General features: G+C 33.9%; 2 protein-coding genes across 2 annotated transcripts; both read left to right on the forward strand.

Annotated features, from left to right (window-relative positions):
- Positions 1-4,717: 4,717 nt before the first annotated feature.
- On the forward strand, positions 4,718-13,128 carry LOC131167861 (5'-adenylylsulfate reductase-like 7). Its single transcript, XM_058126873.1, has 4 exons — positions 4,718-5,141; positions 10,837-11,018; positions 12,063-12,187; positions 12,391-13,128. The coding sequence occupies exons 1-4, from the start codon at positions 4,977-4,979 to the stop codon at positions 12,813-12,815; spliced, it is 897 nt and encodes a 298-aa protein (XP_057982856.1). The 5' UTR covers positions 4,718-4,976; the 3' UTR covers positions 12,816-13,128.
- A 2,113-nt stretch (positions 13,129-15,241) lies between these two features.
- Positions 15,242-17,653, forward strand: LOC131167862 (uncharacterized). The gene is made up of 2 exons (XM_058126874.1): positions 15,242-16,638; positions 17,376-17,653. The coding sequence occupies exons 1-2, from the start codon at positions 15,799-15,801 to the stop codon at positions 17,490-17,492; spliced, it is 957 nt and encodes a 318-aa protein (XP_057982857.1). The 5' UTR covers positions 15,242-15,798; the 3' UTR covers positions 17,493-17,653.
- The last annotated feature ends 7,641 nt before the right edge of the window (positions 17,654-25,294 follow it).

Here is a 25,294-nt window from a genome sequence, read left to right on the forward strand (position 1 = left end):
TTATTTCATAATTCTTGAATACATGCTTTACTTATAAAATCTTGCGTATCATAATACTTTTTATGAAAAATAACATTCATGTCACACAAATCTGGGTAAATCATACATTTCATTCTAAAATAATAATTCACATACAACAGCAGTATTTTCCCAAATACGCATTTATTCCATAATATTCAAATATCGTACATATTTTTCAGAAAAATCAATTTGCTCATAAATAATAGTAATTTGCGTGAAAAATAACTGTTTTAGTTTATTCCCTTACTTGACTACTAAGAAAGTCCCTAAAAATCTTGGTCTAACACTCGTAGGGTTTCCTGATCAATGCCCTAAAAACGACAACCCCCAGAATTAAACATTAGTATTTCTTCGTAAATATCATTTCCTACAACTATGGAAAGACCAAATTCGGCATAAAAAGTCTTACCTCAACTCAGGGATGATTTCCAACGAAGTTCCACTGACGATCTGTTCCGGCAGATTTGGAGAGAACTTCCCCAGGAGCGTCGTGATGGCTTCAGATTATCGAATCAGCATAAATCCGACCCGAAATCGAAGAAAGAAGGAGAGGGAGGAGAGAGAGAGAGAGTTCCTGCACTGAATATCATAAAAAAATCTGAGTTTTTTACTATTTATAAGGTTGGATTCGTCGATGAGCCACGTCATCTCGTCGACGAGTCCTTTAATAATTTTGTCGACGAAACCCACTCCTCGTCGACGAAATTCAGACTGCCTAAAACCCCTCTCGGTATTTCCTCGTTGACAAAACTTGGCTTCGTCGACGAGGCCCTCTTATACCCTCGTCGACGAATCCCCTGTGTTCGTCGACGAGGCCCTCTTATACCCTCGTCGACGAATCCCCTGTGTTCGTCGACGAGGCCCTGATAATTTCTCTCGGTTATTTATTTCAAAGTGCAATGTAGTCGACTTCCTCCTTCTGTTACTGTTTCCATTTCCTTTCCTCTTTATTATTTAAATCTCATTATTATTCGGGTTGTCACATAGAGAGATGGGGAGTAGAGAGAGAGAGAGCATAGAAATAAGGGGGGTTAATCCTCCTGGTCTTGATTCTATTAACTTTTATATATATATATATATACATATACAATATTATTATATTTTAATATATTATTTAATTAATAATAATTTTTAATTTAATTAATTAATTAATTAATTTATATATATTTTTACACTTCCATGCATATTAATTTTCTGGGACGTTACAATTTAAATCATTGTCCTTGAAGGGAAAAATTGCAAAAGGAAGGCTCCATTCCCATTAAACTTATCATCTTCCATTGTTATTGTCTCTTTTTTTTTACCCTAATTTATAAAAATACCATTGTCCAATGCAATTATATGGTGCATAGAACATATTTTAGAGGGATGTAACAATAACAAGATCACTTAACAATTGCAAAACAAAAATCAGTCTTGCAAAACTATGCAAAGGAGTTAAGAATGCAAGTGCAAAGCATGTAAACTCTAGTTCTATATAATGATCGTGCAATACATGGACTTTTTAGCCTATTTAGGTGTTCAGTGGAATGACTAAAACATTGTGGATAGCACATTCTCAGCTCCCGTGTAAGACTCTAAAACCAATAATATATGGGAACCTAATGCTAAGATATAATATTAACGAAAGGGTTACATGCCCCTTTAACAATAAAATCTTGAATTAAGAATAAACATCTAAACCAAAAAGGATTCAAAGATCTTTTAAGAAGAGATAAGGGGTGTCAAGTATGACACTTGGATTTCAACTAGTGAGTCCCAAAATCTACAGCATCATTGGGGGCTTGACACTCTTACCTTGGTTTAATAGTTTTCATTGGTCTAAAGCCTTGACCTTGGAGTTAATGTGGTTTAGAGGAGTCTTTAAGTGTTTGGATAGTATATTCTTTTATTGCCTTTATTAAACCCCACTAAATCTTATACAAGGTTCAATGTAGTTTGAAGTAAACAACTTGAGGCAATAAGATAAATATGTGGTATAACTAAAAATGGACTAGTAGTTGATTTAAGAGTGTTGTCCTCCGAACGTACAAAAGAAGTTTACTTTTCCATCCTCTAATCCTAGACTAATTAATTTTTCATTAAATTGTCAAATCTCTCCCTCTTTTATCACTTGAGGAACACCCCAAGTAAATCAATTTAGAGTTTACCTCACTAATCCTCATATGCATTTTGATCAAACTCTCCACACAATATTTGCATTTTTATTGAAAACTACTAATCTTTTCTAATAGCTTGTTGGCTTGACCATTCTATGTAAGTAAAAGGCAAATACAAATAACATAAGTTTTGTTTGGTTAGCCTTCAAAATAGATAGATTAAAAAAGTTGTTTGCAAACTTTTGACAGAAAATACGAGACTCGCGCTATGGAATTCATTAAGCTGCTTTATGAGCAGCAATAATAAACCAAAATGAACAAAAAATTACTGTTTATATTTTTAATTCTTATTTAAAACCTCTGATTGCTATGCAATTATTGATATGCTATATCACACATTTATAAGATTCTTGTTATTTCCTTTTTTGTTTTTTTTAAATATTAATTTTAAAAATTCAACAACCCATGATATAATCTTATTATCAATAAATTAAGAAAACAATGGACTACCCAAAATGAGTATGTATATCATAAACAATTGTTTACTCTACATCACCTTATGTCTTGTGGTGGAATCTTATGCATGTTTTTTCACTATAAAACGAAATAAGAAATGAAAGACTCATCATAAGATATAATATGATGTGATGTTAACAACTATTCAATAATCAACTGAAAGGTGCCCTTTCCCCCTCCCAAAACTATAACTGTAATGAACGAGGAATGAATATAAGTCTAAGTCAGGGAAAAAGTTTTTTAAAATTTTATATATATATAGGGGGTGTGTGTATCTCTTTGTGTGTGGGTCCCTTTTATCTTTTTATTTTTGGTTAGGAATCTGTGAGTAATAAACACATGTTAGAAAAATAAAAGATACCAAAAATTACGTGGTTCTTTGTCTTTCCCCATTTTATACATGCAACTATTTTTAATTAAAATGCCAAAGTCTATTTTTGTTTGTAACCGATGAAAAGAGGAAGACTTAACTGGCAAGTGAATGGGTTTAGAGTTTATCTTAAGAAATCTCATGTGCACTTTGATCAAACTCTTCACAAGGAGCCTTGTGTTGCTACTAAAATATTTTTTTCCTCAGTAATCTTTTAGTCGGATCATACAATTTCATTTAAGTATATGAAACCATCTCAAATATCATAGACTTTTTTTTAGTTGACATTGGAAATTAAAGATAAAAAGATAATTTGTAAATATTTAATAAGAAATATATGACAATTTGTTTTTCCACGTTTTGAAATCCATCGAACTTCTTTAACATGAGCAACAATCTCGAGATGATTTTCAAGCACAATATAAAAAAGGAAAATAAAGAATGAGTCTCATCATTGATGGCGTAATTATAAAATTTAAAAACTTAAGGAAATATTAATTGTTGAAGTTATTCACTCCGCATTCTATAAGCATATCATCTTTTGAGTTATTTAATTTTTTACTCACAATAATTGTTTTGTTATGGTACCCTCTAAGACCTGTTAAGACCAAAGGAACCCATGGATGAGCTTGACACACATGGGTGAACACTAACTTGACCCAAAAACTTAAGTCTATTGGGTTTTTACGCCAACTATGTATATAAGCACCTATCATCCACTCAATTTTTTCAATGTAAGACAAACTTATAAGTAGAATTCTTAACAATTTTTCTCTCACTTGTGAGTTCCAACTGCTTATTCTTGAACGGAAACCGTCTCCCTTTTGAGAGTAAGCTCAATTTTCCAACAATTGCTCAAGTGGGTCTTACCACTGATGCCTTACGTGCATCAGATTGCATTCCATGTGCCTCCGAACCAATCCTACCTCCCACGTCTTGAGCCTATTCGGATCCATCCGTAGCCTAAATGATCCTTATTGGCCTCGACTATACACTTGATCTTCCAACTGTTAGCATGTCAGGAGAATTAGTTTTACATCTCGATTTTTTACTATGTTGCTCACCCAGAGTTACGAATCGTCAGCTTTGGTACCACTTTTTAGGGCCGGAGAATCTCATAGATGGACTTGATACACATAGGTGAACACCAACTTGACCCATAAGCTTAAACTTATTGGGTCTTTGGTCCAACTATGTATATAAGTACCCATCATCCACTCAATTTTTTTAATGTGGAACAAATTCACAAGTGAAATTCTCAAAAGGACCGACTAACCAAAGACAATATAATGTGACATTAACATTGATAGTGTTGGTAATTACCTTTTTCGGATTCAGATTCCCTTTTTCATTTATTACAAATGCTATATATACTTATTTTGTGTGTACATATATATATATATATATATATATATATTTGGCTTATTAATGTTACATTCTTTTATTGGTTGTCAATTATTTAAAAATAGAAATTATTAATGACTGCATTATGAGTAGGAACTTGGAAAAATATTATATGTTTTGCCTATTTTTCAATTTTTACCTTTGTCTCTTAGTTTTGGCTTCCTTAGTATAAAATAATAAAAGAAGAGAGAACAAATATTTTATTTTATTGTGTAAGAAATAACAAAAAAAAAGTGCCACCAATATTTTTTTAAATAGTTTAGAAAATAAAAAAGAAGAAAAGATTATAAAAGGACGGATAGGGGAGAGTGGATTATGCAATGCATGAGCTGGTGAAAGGTAGGATCTCCTTGAGCTTTCGGCTGGTGCGGCGCTGGCTTTGACGCCAAGGAGAAACAGGGAGACAGAGAGAGCATGAAGGAGAAATATATATAAAAAGCATCGTGTTTTTCTCTTATCTTCTTCTGTTCTTCCTTCCCCATTTTATCTTTTTTGATTTTTTTTTTGCTGGGTTGTATGGATTATATATAAACATAATTAATTATACTCTCTGCTTGGATCCTTCAATGGTGGCATCTATGGCATCTGTTCTGTTCATCTGCATCTGCACGCTTTCCTTGCTGCGAACCGCTTTCTCCTTCTCCTCCCTGTGCCCTCACTACTCCACCTTGTTTCTCAGCGCTCTCCAATCTCAATGCCCTCTCGCCACTCCCTCCCATTCACTCCTCCAGGTACAATTTTTATTCTCTCGCTTTCTCGTTTTTCGTTGTGTTTTTTTGATAATTTTTCTGAAATTTCGCATTAGTTAATTAATTAATTTGTTTTTGGCTCGCGTTCTATCGAAATTAATGTGTTGGGTTTGTTTGATTTGCCTAATTGATGGTGAAGGGCATTTACAATCGTTTTTTCAGTCCGAGATTTTTTTTTTTTACGAGTTTTGTGCATGTTTCTTTTCATTTGATCGCTTTTTGGCTTCTGGGTATTTGTTAGTCGTCTGTGATTATTGGTCTTGGGATGTATTTTGTGGGGTTTTCTTGTTGGAAGTCATTTAAAAAAAAAAAATTATATATTTGATGGGGATGTTGGAAGTAAGTCTTGATTGTGGGTTACGGAGTTCTATGGTTTTGAAAGCTTTCAGAATGAAGATGTTTGGTTTGCTTTTGACCATTATGTGGGGATGTAGACCAAAATTTGTTTAATATTTTTGCGCTGCGAAGGAAAGAGGGAGGAAGATATGAATGAGAACTTTGCTGAATGCTTGCTTTAGACTAGTCTTTTGAGCCCAGTGAATTAGGTTCTCAGAGACGAGGAACTTTGAATGTTGGACGTTCCAGAAGATTTGACTATTTGAATTTGTGCTGTTTGAACTTTAGGATCAAAGGTGCAGAACTTACAAAGCATCTCCTACTTTCTTTTCGTCTTTTTTTTTTTTTTCTCTTTTTGCCTTGTTTTTGTTTTTGTTTTCCGTATTTTTGTGGTTGGGGTTGTTTGCACTGCTGCATTTTTTTTTTTTTTTTTTTTCGGTTGGGGGGTGGGGGATGAAAGCTTTTGGTTCACTAGTTCACTTAGGTACACAAGATATCTTTTTTCTGACAAAACTTCAAATGGATTTGCTTTGAATTTCAAATTTAAATATGTGGAACGGTTAAAACTGTATTGAGTAGTTGTGCACTTAATTAGAACTTCATAAAAATTCAGCTTTTAATGTCATAAAAGCACAACTTGTTCCTGATTTGTTGTATGGTTCTCTTGAGTCGTTTGGCAGGGCATTAAATATGACCTTTTGTGTGAGCACTTGGTGGCCACGTTCTGTTTTTCAGCCTCAAGCAATTGAATGAGTCATTAGAGTGCATGATATTGACCACTAATAGTTTGACTTGTGTGAATTAGGCCTTGAGCACCATGGGGGTCATTGCCCGACTCCCAAATGGGAGGTCAGTTGATCAATTCTAGACATTAACAGAGGAGGAGGTTGGATCATGTTGGGCCTGCTGCTTCAAAGCATTGTGCCCCATGTGGCGAATGTTTATGGTACAGTTAAGCTATTTAATGTTGCAGGGATGAGCTTGGTAGCAGTTCACAGATATATTTTCTTAAGGACATTAACTGAATTGCTTGTTATTGTGCCTTTCTTTTTGTGGCTCTCATGGGCTTTTGCTTTGGTTCTTGTTCTTGTTTTTTTTTTTTTTTTTCCCCTTGGGGGGGAGGGTTGGTGTGATTTTGAACCTCCCTAAATATTTGATGGTGAGCCATGTGTGCTGCCAAAGAGCAGGCTAAATACACTGCCTAATGCGCTAACGCCATTCCCCACCTGTGGAACCCAAAGGCTTGGTTGGGAGCATTGTTATTATTGGATATAAAAACACCACCACCTCATAAATTCCACTTGGAAATCATATTGTGCCCAAAATTTTTAATCAGCTTTAAGTTAATAGGTCTTTATGTGAAGTGTGAACCTGTTAAAATTATTTGCATGCCATTTTGTTACATGGTCTCCATAAAAAAATGGCATAACTATGACGTTCTCTATAACAAAATTATCTGCACAGATGCTGTAAGAAGTTTTAAACCTTGAATTTGAACATTAACTGAGTGTTTGATGTTCATTTGTTTGAATCTAGAACTGGTAACAAGATTAAAAAATAAGATAGTGAGGCCCCATCGTGAAATTTGTTTTCACCCGCAAAGGTAGGGCCATCAGAGAATATGAAAGCGTGTTAGGTATTACTGTATTATGCATAATCAATTGATTTGGTGCATAAGAAGTCACATTTTAAATTCAAATTATGGAGGGTGTAACATGTGGTATGACCTTGTTGAACCGAAATGAAGCTTCTGACCTAATTTGCTAGGTCGCTGGTCATTTACTTGACTAATATTTTTTTTTTCCTTCTTTTAAGCAAATTAAGCAGCAACTGCCACTGCTTCTTTGTGTAAACCCTGTACCAATAACTTCTCTACTTTCTGAAAGCCTCGTTGAGATGTTAATTTGTGTTTGTTTGACTTTGTCTTTATTTTAGTCTTTTTTCTTAATTGATCTTGCTTTTGAAAGATAGGCAGTGATTCCTTTCTTCTTTTTTTGGTCCAATGGAGGTTCTAAGACCAAAAGCACAGAGAAAACTAAATAGAGTTAATACAAGGAAATCTATGCCCTCAAATATCCTGAAGTAGAAGTCGAAGGATACCCTGTGGCAGCTGAGCCAACAGCGACTAAGTTTAAGAAAGCTGGTTAGCGCATATTTTAACTGTGTAAAACTAAAAAAAAGTTGCCTTTGGTGATTGGCAAATTAGGTTAGGAATTCAAATTAGAGAGCTGATGGAAATATCATGAAATTTTATCATTATTTTTCTGGTCTATCTTGGTCAGTTATGTTAGCAGCATTAATTTGAATGTTATTGCTTTCTTTTTTTCATTTTTTTCCCCTAACTTTGCTGATTGCTCATTGCATTTTACCTCTTGATTTTTTATGATTGTTTAATACTCCAGTGGTGGCTCTCATCTTTATTTATTGCATTATGATTCTGTATGTGTTGTTTTCATCTCTGCATTCATCCTTATCCATGTTAACAGAAGTGTTGGTTTGCCATCCATTTATAACTCTTTTATGGCTTATGTTTTGACTTTTTTTAATCTTCAGTCTAGGTAGTACATATATCTTTGAACCTCTTGACTCTAACATCTCCCGTAGTTCTAACTTTGGGTAACCTGAAATTATTATCAGCAATTAAAACTATTATCGAAGAATAGCAAACGCACAGGACTCCTCTTTGTGCCTGCACAACATTTGTCAGTAGTCAACATAGACAGATAGGTTCTTAGCATCAATCTCCAACACAAGCGCTACGTATGAATTGATTATGCATGTTCTTGTGCTAAACCAATAATTTATCTGATACATCCTTCTTCTGTAAGGCAACCTTATTATCTTTTTAGCCATCTAATTTTATGATTTTCTAGCCAACAATATATTTGAGTTTTGATTTCCCTTTTTAGCAGTTCAATTGGGGTTGATTTTAAATATTTTAGCTTCATGATCAGTTTAAAGTTTGAGTGTCTCTGAGTTTGATATTACAGTAATTGACGCACCTTTAAGTTAGGGTTTCTTGTCATTGACACACACGTGCGCACACACAATGTTCTAAACAGTGCAAGCATAATGAAACATTTTGACCCTAATTTATACTAATAAGGTGAGGCGTAAGCCTCAAGGTGTTAAAATGTAAGCCTTTTGAGATTTTTATTTATTATATAAAAATATATAAATAATTTTTTATATTTAAAAAAAAAAAAGGAAAATTGCAAATAAAATTTGATAAAAAATTCAAGTATGATTTGTGAACTGCTTGTTGGTTATTCCAAGTATACAAACTAAAACTCAATCTAGTAAACTGTGCTAAGAGATAATCATAACATTACAAAGTTCAAAATGTGTTCATGATACAAGACACAACTCTATATTGTTTTAGAAAAGTTTAGGTTCGAGATTTTGGAGATTTACTCAGATTAGAGCATTTCTTAATCCTTTCATTTATACATATGATTATTATTTTATTATTATTATTATTATTATTATTTTTTTTTTAGTTTGTTTTCCATACTTGACATAAAATTTACAAAACCAATATGCATAAGCCTCAACTAAATATGCGCAAAAAGAGCACTTTTTGCACAAATGCATAAGCATTGTTATCTTATGCATTCACTTTTCAGGAGTGCTGGTATTTTAGACTATATGTCACATTGCGCCTTTTAAAGCACACACACACAGATACAAAGGACTTTCTTCTTCTTCCAGCAGTAGTAACCTGTCACATCTTTTATTTTTCTTTTTTTCTTTAAACCTTTCAAGGTTGGCTTACTGTGGGTGTGTGTGTGCATCTGTTTTGGGTGGCGGATTCACATTCAGCCATTTGCTCTTTCTTCTCAAGTACTGCAATGGTTGGGTCTGGTTATAGGTACCATCCATTCTTAAGCTTGCCAAAACATTCATGCCCCCATCATGTATAGGCCGTACGAAGGCCTGATACAAGGGTCAGCCAATAGCAAATAACATTTTCTTCCCTGCTCCCTCAACCTCCATTCCCATCCTGCCAAGCTGAGGCTGCCAGTGCATTGTACCTAACCACACTGGCAAATCGATACAAGTAGCTAAACAGATTGCTATACCATACAGAGGCATCCCCGGCTGAACAGTAAGAAATGACTATGGCGTCTGGAATAAATATCCCATTTACCGAACAAGACAAGACTAGGAACCAAAAACCAAATGGAATAATAGGTATAAAGTAAATTGCCCAATGTTTCCAAACTGGTCCATCTTTCGTACCTTTACAGCATAAATCATATATCTCAAAGAGGTCAGATTTCTTTTGGGTTGGTAGTAATGGAATGGTTTCATTTCAACAGAATTTAAAGAGCTGGTGCTTAATTTGAATTCAATTGCATATTCAAATGTCCAAATTTGATTGACATATAAAAAAAATTATTATCTAATTATACTGCTTGCTATATTGCCTGCCACTTCAATGCCACAATAATTGGCACGACTTTAGGCATATCCTGTATCAAACAGTATTATCATATATGGGCATCATAAATTTGCTTTCTCTATTTGGCTTTTACCTTTTTTTTTTTTGGTTTGTCTTTAGATTTTTTCATGGAAATTGAGTCCATGGTGTTCAACGCACACAGGATTTCATGCATTTTATTGTGATTTCAATGTTCTGAAAAATAAGCCTCTTCATTTTTTTTGGGGGGTATTTTCCTAAATATTTGTTAAAATAAAGATATCATATGCTTTCACTAAAGTACATGCCTATCCCATCTTGGCAATGTAGCCATACAGGCAGTGTCATGATCACTTTCTTAGACCTCCAATTTGCATTTGAATGCTACATGTTCACCTGTTCGAATACCATCTGGTCCTTTTTTCACCATCCTAAGGATATATGATCTTAACCGCTCTTTCCTTTCTTTTTGCTTATTGTATACTTGTCATATCTTCTTTCCTGGAGCTTTTGAGTTCTTTTATACTTTAGAACCCTTTGTGGTCTCCATTTCTGAAAATAATTATTCTACTGTTTTTTCGTCCAATCAATTATCATGAAGAGTCTTTTTTTCACTTTTGATGCAGTCAGCATGTTTAAGTTCAATTTAGTCTTTTATCCTTGTAAGTTTGTATAGCTCCTTCCTCCCCTCTCACTCCTCTGCATCCATCTTAAAACAAAAGTCATCATACGCCTTCAATATACCACTGCCTTCTGCTTTCTCATGTTCCTCCAGATAAACAATTCTATTCTTCGTACTTTGGTGTGGGATTGTCTTGAGGATAAATTTTTGCATGCAATTTGCTTCTGGTGAAGTACAAGGGAGATTTATCACAGATAATTGTTTGCTGATTAGTGCTTTCTTTTTTCTTTTCACAGGTGGATGGTAGCTTCCTGGATAGAGCTTTGACTTCCAGTCGGACTGATATGTATACTTCTGTTCTTTTCTATGCTTCTTGGTGCCCATTTTCACGCAATATGCATTCAGAATTTGAAGTTCTCAGTTTCATGTTTCCCAAAATTGATCATTTGGCAATTGAACAATCTTCGGCAATGCCAAGGTGTGAAACTTCAAACCGCTAAATAATCATGTTTCATACTGTTTGTTTTCTACTTTTGTTACCAGGCATTTCCTGCTGTTATATTTTTTGGCCTGGAGTTGCAAATTGATGGAATATTACAAAGACATATTCTAGTCTACTAGTCATTGGGTGGGAAGAATCATCTCAGCATACTTAAATTTAACATTGTTTGCATTAACTTATTTGAGTGGGCTGGTAGACATGATTAAATCAAATCAGATCAGATCAATTGATGGTATAGGAGTTATCCATCATGATTATTTCTACTTTGAAATGGTTTCAAAAGGCATCATTGCTAATGATCAAGTCCAACACCCACCCGATGTCACCAATTTGCACACACCGGGATGGAAGTTGGGTTTGGCTCATTGAATTTGTCCTTTCCCACCAACTTTTTAGATACTGTATTTTATTATCATTCTGAAAATGAGATTTGTAAATTTCTATGAAGTATCCAAACAAACTATTTACATTTCTGGAGTTTGTAAACTCTGAAATTTATAATCCCTTACAGGTTCAGTTGTGGAAAACAGTTCTCATTTTAAATTTTCAATTTTTCAAAGAATTACAAAAAATGCCACCTTGTTTTGTTCCAATATTTGTATAGAAAAGCTGGAAAATAATAAAGTAGTTTTCCAGATTTTGTACACAAATATTTGAAAACTAGAAAATGATGTGGCATGTTTTTAATTTTTCTGAAACTAGAAATGGAAAATAAAACTGTTACCCATAAGTGAATAGGCCCATAATTTTTTAGAAATCTCAGTATTTACAAATAACCAACCAAAGTACGCTTGAATGCTTCTCTTTTGACTAAATGGCAGCTTTTAACTTTCTCAGATTGAGAAAGCAATTTTTACTTTAGCAATGATATTGCTTTTAAGTTGTTGAAGAAGGAATAAGATCTAAATCTCAACTACATTCTTTAAGATTTTACGCTTCTGTGTCATTGCATGCTCGCTGCCAATATTTTATTTTCAATGCTATCTTAGTCCATTCACCTCTTCTTGTTTCTCACTGCAGTGTCTTTTCAAGATATGGAATTCATAGCTTGCCTTCAATATTAATGATAGGCCAGGGTTCTGAAGTGCGATATCTCGGTCCAAAGAATCTTGTTTCCCTTGTACAATTCTACAAGCAAACAACAGGTAAAATTGTTCTCCCATATGAAATAAAGACATGCATGTGTAGGTTGCTTTCAATTCCAAACGCTCTTCTTCTTCTTCTTCTTCTTCTTCTCCTTCCTCCTCTGCTTTCAATTTTATATTAACCTGTTGATTTCATGGATCAGACCCTATTGGGACCAGCTATATAATTTAAATCATTCCTCACCTGACCTTGTGCAAATCAGGACTTGAACCAGCTCAAAATTTCACCGAGAATCGACATATCAACTTGGAAAGAAGTGAAAAGATGAGTAAGCAGTTGTGGAACTGGTCATCACTGACGGGGATATTTATGAGAGAACGATACTTGGTATTCTCGGTAATTTTCCTTTATATAAGGTTACTCTTCTTGATACTGCCAAAGGTGTTATCTCATCTCAAGGATTTCTGGTTCTCATATGTTCCCCATCTGAAACTGGAAATATTTGGGGAGACGAGCCAAATTATGGGGCGTGTACTTCATATGATAGACTTAGAGAGGGTTCGGACCAAGTTGAGAATGTGCAAGGTCAGGAATTTCCATGAAGGCGCAAAGAACGCTCGGGTTTGGGCTTCTTCCCTAGCTTCGGTATCTTTGGGCGAAACTTCACTGGCTAAATCATCATCCTGATTCGGCGACTCAAGACCAGGTGTAGAGCAGAGCTCATCAAGATGCTCAGGGACGCCCGGATAGGTACTCTTTTTCGGTCTCTCCCAATTTCCTAGTTTAGTTAGCTGTTTTTCTTGTATTGTAGATTATGTTACTAATGATGTTAGATGTAGCTGATGTCTTATTTTCATATTGGGTTTCTTTTTGGGGAGAGCAAACAAGCTTGTAAATTTGTGAAATGCTGTTTTGTGTATAATATTAGTTGTTTGGAGGAACATCTCTGCCTAACATGTTAGCTAAATGTAATCTTTCAGATTGCCTAGTCCAGGCAAAAGCCTGTATGTCCTGATGCGGCCTGTCATGTTGCACTTTGTCCCTAACCCTAGAATGGAAATGAATGAGATTTCATTCTCACATGATGGGTTTGGGAATGAAATGATTCACCTGTACTCATGTATTTGTATTATTTAATTATGAATCGTAATAGTTTGGGTGAACTTTTATTTTTTTTCGGTATGATTATAATAAATGAGCAATAAGATAAAAAGTAAACACCCGTTACTCCAACTAGACCCATATCGGCATTCCAAGCCCCCTTGAGTTTCCTAATCCATAATTTCAAAAATGAGGTGATTAGTCATAAATTCCTCTCCGAATGTAAAAAGCCCATCTCCAACGTAATTATTATAAATTAAAGGGAAAGGAAAATCACTTCCCAATTCTTTAGGAATGGTTAAATGTGAAGAAGTTAGGGGAAGGAAAATTACTTCCCTATTTTTTAGAAATGGTTAAACGTGAATTATAATGTGTTTTTTACATGTATGTCCTTAAGTGTTTAATTTTATAACAAATGAAAAAAATATTTTTCGTGAGATTAATTTTGGGTTTTAGAAAGATGACATCAAATAGGTGAATCTCCTTTATTTTGGATAAGAAAATTGGTGATGCATTGGCCTAAATTTTGGGGACATAAAATTGAGGACTTAAATTTTAGAGTTGTCTGTATCCCAAAGAAGTTTAATTATGAGTTTAAATGCAATGTCAAATCAAGTCCTATAAGCAAATATTAATGACTATGCTTTTGGCAATTGGATTGCCAATTAATCTCATTTTCCTACTTTTATTGTAGGGATTTAGAAGTGTTGTGTAGAGATTGAATCAATTTATGGTTATAAAAAAAATTAAAGAGTTAAAGAGAGTTTATCTAGGTATCAAGGAGAAAGAGAGTTAAGAGGATATTATACTGATTTGGAACTGAGGCGATATGGGACTGGATGGATATCAATACAAAGTACTTAACAAAATTTATTTTTTTATTTTTGTCACTTGTAGGTAAAAGTAGAGGATGAAATTGTCATTTAATATATGATAAGAGAAAAGTGAAGTGTCATTTTTCTAATGAAATTAATAAGAAAAATGGAAGAAGGAAAGGGTACTTGTGTCCCTTTGACTAAGGAGGGTTAGGGTAGTGTGGTAAATTGAAATCATAAGGCGTGAGGGAGAGGGTGATAGATATATTCGGCCAAGCAGGCAATTATGAAATTGCAACTAAAAAAATCAAAGAAGATACCCCAGTGGACCAGTGCATGGCCAGTTGTACAGAGGCTTTCACGTTCAAGTTTCAATCTTTAGCTCTCTCTCTTCAACACAGTCACTGTCATTCCAAGCCAAACTCAACAAGCAACCCCACCCCTTGGCCTACCTTTTGCTCTCTCCAAATGACACCCAGAGAGACTAAAACAAGAGAATCCCTTCTGCCCAATAGCCTCTCTCTCTCTCTCTCTCTCTCTCAAAAGAATCTTATGCTTTGGTTGCACAAGGAGAACAAAATCCCATATGAAACTGGGTTGTCGCCCAAGATTTAGAATTCTATTCTACTAAATGCAATTCACATGTCGGTGAGTGTGGTGTGTAAGTCCCACTTGTAGGTAGAAGTAGATCTTATAAATTATAAAAAAACTAATAGAGGGCAATGTGTTTGCTAGTTCATATGTTGTAATGTCTTTATTTTTTTTAATTTTTTTGTCACATACTAATGTAGTTTTTGAAGTCAATTACTATTAAAAAAATATCCAAGAAATATGATATTTAAATATTAGAATTTGAGTAGCAATTGACTCAAAAGATATCACATTAGCATTAGAACTTGAGTAGTAATTGACTTAAAAGATATCATATTAGCATTGTTACAAAGTACAGGACTAGACAATCTCTTTTGAAAAGGTCACAAATCAATTAGTCTCATCCCTTTTAAAAATAGGAAACTAGACAATCTCTTTTGAGAATGTCACAAATCAAATAGCCTCATCCCTTTTAAAAAGAGGAAGGTGTAGCTGGTTGAGTATAGTTTATCATCGATTAATCCTTATAAGGTCATTGGTAGGATATGACATATTCAAAAAAAAAAAAGAAAAAAAAATATATGCTGTCCATAAAAGGCAATCACAAGCCGACACATTGCAGACCCTTTATTTTTTTTTGAAGGGCTCGTTGGGCCATTAGGAGCATTGTACACTTGTTCTCTAAACACAAACAATTAAAAGTCTAAAAGCACATGAACATACCCATAAATCGCAATTATCCAAAGCAATCTTATAATAAACAAAGAAACATACAACACAACCAATAGGAAATTGAAAATAAAAATTAGAAAGAAAAATCTAAGAACCCCATCAAAAGAAGAGTTTTCCTGTGGAGCGTGGGGTCTCCCCATGACCTTTCTTTATTTTGTCCTCTTTTTGGGAGGATAAGCTCTTAGTTATTTCTTTCTTTGCTTTGCCCCTTCATTGAGTCATTCCCCACACTCGCACTCCCCACCCCATTGCAATGCCATATGCCAAGCTACAAGACAGCCAGAATGGGGTGATTCATTCAAATTCAACACTTCACTCCATCATCAATTCTTCATCATCATCATCCCCCCACCCATCGTGTTAATCCAACTCCCAAAAATCAAAATTACTCCCCACTCCAAAACCCTCTCCCTTAATTCCTTCCCATCATCATGACTCACGCCATGGATCTAGATGAGTGGGAGTTCCTCCCTGATGCGGGATTTCTGGATTACCCCGAAAAAGATGATCCTGCCAAACAGACCCGCTCAGTCAGGCATAACCACAAACACCTGCGTGGTGTTGCTGGAGGCGGCGGCGGCTGGGGTTCCGAGCCCAAGCTCATCCTTGACATGAACTACTTCATATGCCCGTCGCCGGGAAACACAGTCGGGAGTATGCCGGAAAATTCGAAAAGGGTGTCTTCGGATCAATTCGTGTCGGTCCCAATTCAACTGGAACTCCCGCCGTTGCGGAAGAAGGGCGCCCGCGAAGCTGATGCAGACGGTGATTTCGATGGCGATGAGGTGGTGAAGAAAGAGATCACCGAGAGTGTTCCGATCGGAGTTCAAAATCCGGACGATCAGGACACTGTTTCTCAGGTTTTCTTCTTCAAGAAATCGAAGGAAACCGATCAATTTGTCGACATGAAAATGGACTCGCCCAGGTCCTCCGGCAGGGGTATCCTGCCGCCCCAAATTGACGCCAACGGCGCGTTTCAGTTTGAGGACGAAGGCGAGGCCGAGGAAGATCTGAAAGTGAAAATTGTGGAGAAGGAGGGAGTGACGGAGATGGGGGATTCAGAGATTGGAGAAGAAGATGAAGAGACTGGAGACAATGGGGGGAAGAGTATGAATATGTGGGTAAAGTGGGGATTGACGGGAATTGGGGCTCTCTGCTCATTTGGATTGGCTGCCACCACCATTTGCATTCTCATTTTTGGAACTCAAGAGAGAAGCAAGCAGTTCCCACAGAAGAAAAGGCTGCGCTATGAGATCCATGCCGATGACCAGGTAACATATATTCTGCAAGTTCATCATCATCATCATCTTCTTCTTCTTTTATTTTCTTATTTTTATTATTTATACTCAAATTCACACACCCAGTTTGGGTTTTTAATCAGAGAGAATTTTCAGAATTTTAGACATGGTTTCTTTCTAAATCTAGAAATTTAGATAATGATAGTGTTTTTCTTTTGAATTATGCCCTGGATATTGGTACTTGGATTATAATGCAAATGTATTCTTTTATTGACTCACTTCTAATTAGTTGCAAAAAAATAATTTTTATAGATAACTGGTTAATGGTAGAAATGATTTTTATTTTTAAATTTTCAAATAATTACTGAAACAAAATTTTAAAGAAATTATATGAGAAATTGGAAATTTCAAAAATAATGAAGAAGTATTTTTTAATCTTCCTTTACAAATTACAAAAAATTTCAAAATAAGGTTGTATTTCTTTAGTAGTTTAAAAAGATTAAAAAATGAATAGAAAAACCATTTTCTGCAAGTGAATAATGTCCCAATATTTTTTTTGCTTTCTAACTTTTTTCCACAAATATTGCAGAACAGAACTGAAAAATAGTAGACTTATTATAGTATGAAATTGCATTTAAATTCACCTAAATTCAATTTTAACGTCTGAAATCTATGCTTCAAAAGTATTTTTCTCTACATTTGCGTATAAAGAAGAAAGCATTTGAGTAGAAACAGAGAACATTGTGAAGTTTTATGTGTGTGTGATGCAGAGGATAAAGCAAGTGGTGAGGCATGCAACAAAACTGAATGAAGCAATGTCTGTGGTGCGAGGAGTTCCAATTGCCAGAGCTAATATTACATTTGGTGGTTACTATGATGGCCTTTAATTACATATGACATATGGCATATGGCATATGGGTAGGTGTTAAGTTCTATATTTGTATAGTTAAGTTCTCTTCTCTGCATTTGCATTAAGAGTGAAGTCTGTCTGTGCTATGTAAGTTTGGTTACACGCTATAAATGAGTCATTGGAAGATGCTGTTGTGAATCCTGTCTGTGCTCTGTTCCATGCACTCTGTTTTTTGTTATTTATATAGGACATAAAATTTGCTGTTGAGTGGGTATACATTCCTCTTTTTTTTTTTTGTTGAAGCATGCTATTTATTATATTGGGCAAACTCTCTTTATAGACAAATGACCAAAAGAAAAAAAAAATATTTAATTTGTAGATGTAAATTGAGTTTAGACCCACAAAATAAAATGAAGAGCACATGGGTCCACTGTCAAGAAATGCTAATATGGGCATCTATTACTATTATGGAAAGAAAATTTCCCTTCATTATTTTTGGTTTTAGGCTCGTTTGGAGGTCCGAAAACACTGAAGAAAGGAAAAGAAAATATTAAGGAATTCACATTTTTATGTTTTCTTACCAAGGAAAATGAAAAGTACACCAAATCTATGAACAAGTTTTGATTCTATGCATCATTCATATTTGACCTTTTCATATTTTGAGTCATATTAAAATAAATTTTTATTTTTAATAGTATTTAATATAGAAAGAAAATATAAAGAAAAATGAGTTTCCTCTCCCTTTTCTTTTCTTTCCTTCTTTCAAGTAAAATTCTTGATTCAGACAAAGCGTTAGTTTTTTAAAAACGTGTCGATAAATAGTGTTCTTCTCTATTTAAACTAATGAGAGTATAATCATAAAAATATATTATTCAATAAAAAAAAATAAGAATTGATTTTTTTAAGTATTCGAGATGATGTTGTATGCTTTAAAAAAGGAAAATGGACCAAAGTACAATCGTTAAAAAATAAATAGTAGGAATCTTGTTTGGGAACATAAATTTTAAATTTTAAATTTTAAATTTAGATTTATATGGAGTTTGAACAAATTCAATATGATTTTTTTTAAAAAAAAAAATTACTACATTTTACTTAAATTAACAACAAAAAAAAAAAAATCAAATATAAACCATCAAACTCCCAAAAACCTATTGTGTAGTTTGAGAACCATAAAACATGTCTACTAGCTTGCTATAAAAAAATGATGTACTTTAATTCGTCACACATCAATTTTCTTTTGTTAATATTAAGTTCCGTAAGGAAAAAATAAAAATATGTAAAAATTAATTAATAAAAATAATTTTATATAACACTAGCATTTATTTTAAAAAATTTTTTTAATCATATTAAAATATAAATTTGTTATTAATATATAAAGAGAAATAGTTAAACTAAACAAAGTCAAAGTTAAAGTAAGAAATTTGGATTGATAGCTTTCATTATTAGTTATTTGAATCTTATTCAATAAGATATGAGATGTGATATTATATTTATATATTCTTCTTTTAAAGAGTTACGGTGGGATCGAATCCATTCCCTTTTTCCAAAAAAATAATAGTAAATTATTTTTTATTTAATTTTTTATTATATTTTTTTCTTATCACATTTGGTTTCACAAATTCAACATAAGATAAGATCATATATTAATCAAACTAAAATAAGAGATTCCCATTATACAACAAAACGAACACACTTATCACAATCAAGCAAAAGGAAAGCAGGATCAAATCCATGTCCTGAAGAAGTTCACTCATTTTTTAAAAATCTTTTCTCTGTTTTTTGGGTTCTAAAAAGTGAAGAGATTAATCTATTAACAAACAAGAAGAAATAGCAAATTAGGGTTAGGGTTAGGGTTAGGGCACACTTCTCAGATATTTGTGCATTGGACACGAAAGGAGAAAGATGGGAATTGATTGAACAGCTGAACCGTCCAAATGGGTATTGTAACTGAGAAAGAGAAATAGATATAGTCCCTGCCCTGCCCCTCCCCTGCTTTTATTATTATATGGATGGTCCATCTACCAAACATCTTCTTTGAATTGTCAACAATAGTGCGTGGTGGCAGAGGCTCTCCCCACAAATTTAATGATTGAGAATTGGTGTATATTGCACGAAAATACTTTTTCAAATTATAGTGCATGTTTTATATTCTTCAAACTTTAATTTGTCTCATCCTAAATTCTGAATTAAAAAGAGGAATGCATTAAAAAATGAGTTCATTTTTTTTTTTAATTATGGTACTTGTAATTTCATAAAAAAATAAAAATTTAATTTCTTCACTTGTTTTGAGAAATTATTAGCTTTAATTATGGTTTGATTTTAGCTAGTCGATTACATTTTTAATGGTGGGTGGCTTTTAATCAATACTCAGTTCTTTCAATTAGTTAAATTGTAGGAATTGATTAATTGTTTTAAATTTGACCTTTCTACATAATTTAACTTAAAAAGGTGGCAATGTCTCAAATTACGATTGGAGGAAATTTCCATCCTATGATGATTCGTTCTGCCCTACCGTATAGGTATAGCCAGAAAGGCATTAGTCCGTAAGATATTGAAGTTCAAATTGTTGTTTTGACTTTATTTAAGTTCGAGTCAAGTTTGAAGGAAATTGGACGACTAAATTTCAATATTTGCAATACCCTAACAAAAGAAATTGCATTTGATTTGAAAACCATCCTCTTCATTATTGCAAATAAGATTCGATCATGATCCACTCCTCATTTTATCAAGATTGATTCGGCCCATCCAGTGCTACCTTTTTCAACATTATTTTGAAAATAAGCAGGGTCATTTTGCAAAGAATTTTTCTTCCGAATCTAGAGGTTTACAACTTCCCTAATTCAGCTTTTAAGAAATTTAGCATCAATTTGCATCATCTTGTTTGTTCTAAGTCAAGTTTTGCTCATATTTAATGGCTAGTTTGGATCAAGGATTTTGCTTGGGAAAATGAAAGGAAAGGAAAGGAAAAGAAAATAAGAAGGAAATTTATTTTCCACAATATTTTCTCTCTATATTAAATACCATTTAAAATAAAATTTTATTCTAATATAATTAAAAATTAAGAAAAGCTAAATGTCAAGGATGTGTAAAATTAAAATTTTGGTATATTTTTTTTTTTATCATCTTTCTCATTTTCCTTGATAATCAAACATGAAAAAGCAAAATCCTTCTTACTTTCCTTTCCTTCTCCCCAAACGAAAAATGAAAGCAAAGCAAAGAAGAAAAATTTTGAAATGAAATTCATTTGTCCTATTGAGTAGACTTGGATCAACCCAAACCACATGCATCTATAATCTAGCTATTAACTTTTTTCCAAAATGATCTGCACTAGATTTGGAAATTGGGGAAGTGAAATGTCAAACTGATCAAAGGCTTGAGAAAGAAATATGCATTGAGTTTGCCCATGAATGTGGACAGTGGCGATACAGGCAGCCATAGCCCATCCCATTCTTTGTTCAATGGATGATTTGACCCGGCAATTAAAGTATAGAAACAACAAAACAGATGTGGTACTACCTCATTTTTAGTTGTTTACGTTTGACACGTAAACAATAAGGAAATGAAATTTAATGATTTGTTTGAGATTTCCTATCTTAATAATCCTTTCTTTCCTGCTATTAGATTTTAGTCTCCTCTATAAAAGATTAATTATTTATTTGCTTAAATAGCCGTAATGATTTTTCACCAAAGATGTGAATCCCTATTCATTATACATAGCAAATAATTACCCCAAGATTGTTGGTAATTTATAGGGGCAAGCATTCCTCTAATTTAGTTTTTCTGCAAGAAAACACGAACATATAGTTGAAATCCTTTGGAACATTTTTGTGGTTTGCTTTTGATCGAGTCAATGAGTGGTTAGTATAATGTTTTGATTCATTCCTAATTTCCTATATTCTTTTTTTAGCATGAATTCTTGCTTTCAGTTTTGGTTGATTGATGAATTTGTTAGGTTGATCATCGTCAGAAGATCCATAATCATGGTTTCTGTCATCACAATTAATGATCAAGGGTGTGCTTATTTTATCATGACGCTTGATAGGGAATTTGAATGCTCAGTTTTAGTAAAGAAACAAAAAAACCTGCTAGACTAGATGTATTCTCTTGCAGGAATTTGATTCTCATGGATTTCTTCCTACCTTCTTCAAGTTCCAGCCATAAAAAAAAATAACTAGATTTCCAAACCAGGAATTCTATAAAAGCAATTTTAATCTCAAGTGCTAGCTCTGCTAATAAAAATCGAGGAAGAATCAATGTGTGTTTTCGGGGAATTTCTTTGCGCCGATAAAAATGAGGTTAATATGATCTTAAAGGGTCTTCAGGAGCCTATCGATTATAAACTTCTTATGGATCTTAGAAAGAAACTTCAGAAGGTATATTTCCACATGTCCAACAACTATTTTCTTTATTGTTCTGCTTTGGTCACTCGTGATCAGATATATTCACTCTGATTGAATTATGCAGAAGCAGAAAAAACTTAAAAGACCTGTTGAGAACTGGGAATTTTGCATAGTGAAGAAGTTTGAAAAGCATCAGGAAGGTCTAGCAGATCACGCATTGTTCATTGCTCAGACCAAAATGAATTTGCTTTCAAAAGTGCTGAGTTTGCTGAGATTAACAACATATCAACTTGTATGGTGCTAAAAAAAGTCAAGCAAAATTAGCTTTGTGAACAGAGAGTTACATATGGAAACTTCACTTCATCTTTTCCATGTTGATGCCATCTTAAAATAGATTGGTGCATTGTAAAGCAGATGGAAAAAATTCAGGAGTGAGTATTGTTGTGATTTTATCTTGTTCCCCCCTCCTCCCCCCGCGCCTCTGTATTCTCTTTCATCATCATCATCATTATTTTTCCCTATTATGCCAATAAACTACACAATGAGCTTCCTAATACACTTACTAGTATTGGAATTAGCTAGAATTAGCTAGTGTATGACTGACAGTCCATTCCTGTGCTTAACTTTGGCATGAAAATGATGTCTGCTTGCATTTGAGCTGTTGGCAGTGGGTACAATACTAATTTAGCAGTGTATAACACTAATAATCATACCGATACAAAAAAAACACTGCTAATCATGTTTAAAACATGATTAGCAGTTTGCTTATTTTCCATTCAACTTCCATTAGCTTGTTGAGTCACTGTTTTCTGTTTTTCTTGTCCAATCTTTTTGCTTCATATTGTTTCGTAGGTCGCCAATTTTGATATCTGAAAGTTTGTATGCCCTGAGATATATATATATATATATATATATATATATATATTCCGCTTACATATGTTTTGTTCTGTTTGGAGCAATAAGTGGAAAGCTGAACAACAATACGATTTCTCTGCCTTCGAAGACACAATATGCAAGTTAATTCCTCTTTCTTGTCTTATTTAACTTAATTCATTTTTTTGTTTTCCATTTATCCTGTGCCTTTGAGGGTAAGGCCCCACTCCACCTTCCTAGTCTCCAATATAATAGGGAAAGATCATCTAAATAACAATTCCTGAGTAAGGTCAGGAAATTAATCCTCCTGCTTCATCTAAATGATTAGCTGCTGGCTTCTCCCCTCCTACATGACAGGAGAACAAAGCATTCTCCAAACAAATATCTCCTAGTCCAAATTCCCTAATAAAAATATCAAAAATCTGGATACTTGAAGAGAACCACACAGCACTTTTTTCTTCGACAGAAAATCTAACAATGTTAAAACCCACCTCTCCCCCATAACATTTTGCCTAAGAGAACAAAACCCAAAAAAAATGCAAGGTATAACTTATTTTAAAAATAAGAACAAAAAGTAGGTCTATGTAAACCACCACTGACCACCTCCTAACTTCAAGCATCACACATTTGGGGGAAAAAACCCACTTAGCCAATCAACCCTAGAAAATGATCTAGGTCCAGAGAGAGAGAGAGAGAGAGAGAGGAGAGAGGGGGGGGGGGGATGGGGGCAGCACTACCCCCTAAGAAGGAAGAAATCCCCAATCCTTACCCCTTCCAACCCAAGGAGAAAGTCTAGACAAAATCACTCTTGCGCCTCTTATTAATTCACCTAACCCTCTTAACATTCCAATTAATCATCTTCATATCTTAAGATGAAAGGCTCACCTCTCCAAGAAGTTACACGTGTTCCTCCCTCTTCTTCTTCCTCCTCTGCTCTACTCTCCTCCTTTCTTCCTCTTGATGCTACATCACCATACCTCCCAATAGATGCAACCATTAATCCATTTCCCGCATATTTACCAAAACCTTTCCTCTCAAGCACCTCTAATTAAAAAGCCCCAATCTACCATAGGAATTCTACAAGAAGAAGAAGAAGAAGCAACCTTAAGTCCCACAAGGTGGGGCCGGCTGCATGAATCCTTTTCTGCCAGTTCACCTGATGGAGAGTGTTTTCTTCTATTAGATTAAGGGCTATTAAATCCTTCCTTACTACCTCATTTTAAATTATTTTAGGCCTATTCTGACCCCTTTTCATGCCAAAAACAATAATTAACTCATTCCTCCCCACAAGTGCTCTACTATGGCTGTGTTTCTAATGCCCAAACCATCGTTGCCCCTCTCTTATCTTATAAGACTGGTGCTATGCCTAAATTATTGCGTATATGCTCGTTTATTATTTCATCTTTTAATGTTATACCATTCATCCACCTTAACATTTCATCTTTTAACATTTCAACGACTTTTACCTTTTGTACATGATATTTCTTAGTTGCTCAATATTCAGCACCATAAAACATAGCTAGCCTTGCAGTCATCTTACAAAACTTTCCTTTCGAGAATATCATAGATTTTCTCAAAAGTAAAAAGCAATGCCTCAATTACCCTCCTCACTCAATCTCAAGGATTGGATGGTTGGATAGAGAAAAATAAACTCACAAGAGAGAAGAGAGGAGAAGAGAACATGATGCAGCTTTTTCTAACATTAGTTTTTGATGATGGACCTTTTCAATGTAACATGATGTAGGACCAACATTAAGCGCATAAACCATTAACATGGTCCAATTAAGTACTTAAAAACTAAGAGCAGAGAAGACAGGCAAAATATGGCGACTACCTGTGTTAAGTTGTGTATCATTTTCAATCGCATATAAACTGGCAAGTTTTGATTATTATGTTAAGTTGTGCACCGTGTTTACTAATCAATGATACTTATTCAACACTTGAATTTCTAAGTGAATGTTGTTTTGTAAATACAGTTTTTTAAAGATGTATTCTAGCACTATGCATGCTCTTTAATATCCTTGATGATAATAAATGCAGAACAAATGATGTTGGTATTACTGTATTAATGTTTGATGTTTCAAATTAAAAAAAAAAAAATCTGTTTAACAGCCATCGGTTTTATTTTAATATACGTCAAATTTAATATATTAGTTTTAACGTTTTTAAAATTATTAATTACTACTTTAACGTTTCTATATATATAATGTTGGAAGTTATACTTAATTTTACCTATATAAACTGTGATCCAGCTTCATTTCAAGATACCTTTTTTTCTTTTCGAAATAAATTCATCTTCTATTCTTTCTTGAGATTTATATTTTGTTGGGTAACTAAATGACACTCATCTTCTATAGCTCTGGTGTTTGTGAGTGCAACAAAACTGAGCTAGTTGAGTAATCCTGAAAGTTGTGCACAAAGTGACTATATGCACAAAAAAATATTCTCCATAGGTGCGAAATTGACTTTAAGGACAGTAGTCCTTCCACACCTTAGCTTCGGATAAGTATTTGCATTTTTATTTAATATTAATTTTATTAGTAAATATTTTTCCTTCTATTATATTTCCAACACATGAAACAAATTCTTTCTTTTCTCGAAGAATCATTAATCGATTTAGCAGCCA

Source organism: Malania oleifera, chromosome 11, assembly GCF_029873635.1.
Source record: "Malania oleifera isolate guangnan ecotype guangnan chromosome 11, ASM2987363v1, whole genome shotgun sequence".
Taxonomy (NCBI): domain Eukaryota; kingdom Viridiplantae; phylum Streptophyta; class Magnoliopsida; order Santalales; family Ximeniaceae; genus Malania; species Malania oleifera.

Bases quoted from the DNA above. Each gene is read 5' to 3' on its own strand.
- LOC131167861 (XM_058126873.1), top strand. From the start codon at position 4,977: ATGGTGGCATCTATGGCATCTGTTCTGTTCATCTGCATCTGCACGCTT. The intron at 5,142-10,836 runs GTACAATTTTTA...TTCTTTTCACAG, and splicing joins CCTCCCATTCACTCCTCCAG to GTGGATGGTAGCTTCCTGGA. The intron at 11,019-12,062 runs GTGTGAAACTTC...TTCTCACTGCAG, and splicing joins CAATCTTCGGCAATGCCAAG to TGTCTTTTCAAGATATGGAA.
- LOC131167862 (XM_058126874.1), top strand. From the start codon at position 15,799: ATGACTCACGCCATGGATCTAGATGAGTGGGAGTTCCTCCCTGATGCG. The intron at 16,639-17,375 runs GTAACATATATT...TGTGTGATGCAG, and splicing joins AGATCCATGCCGATGACCAG to AGGATAAAGCAAGTGGTGAG.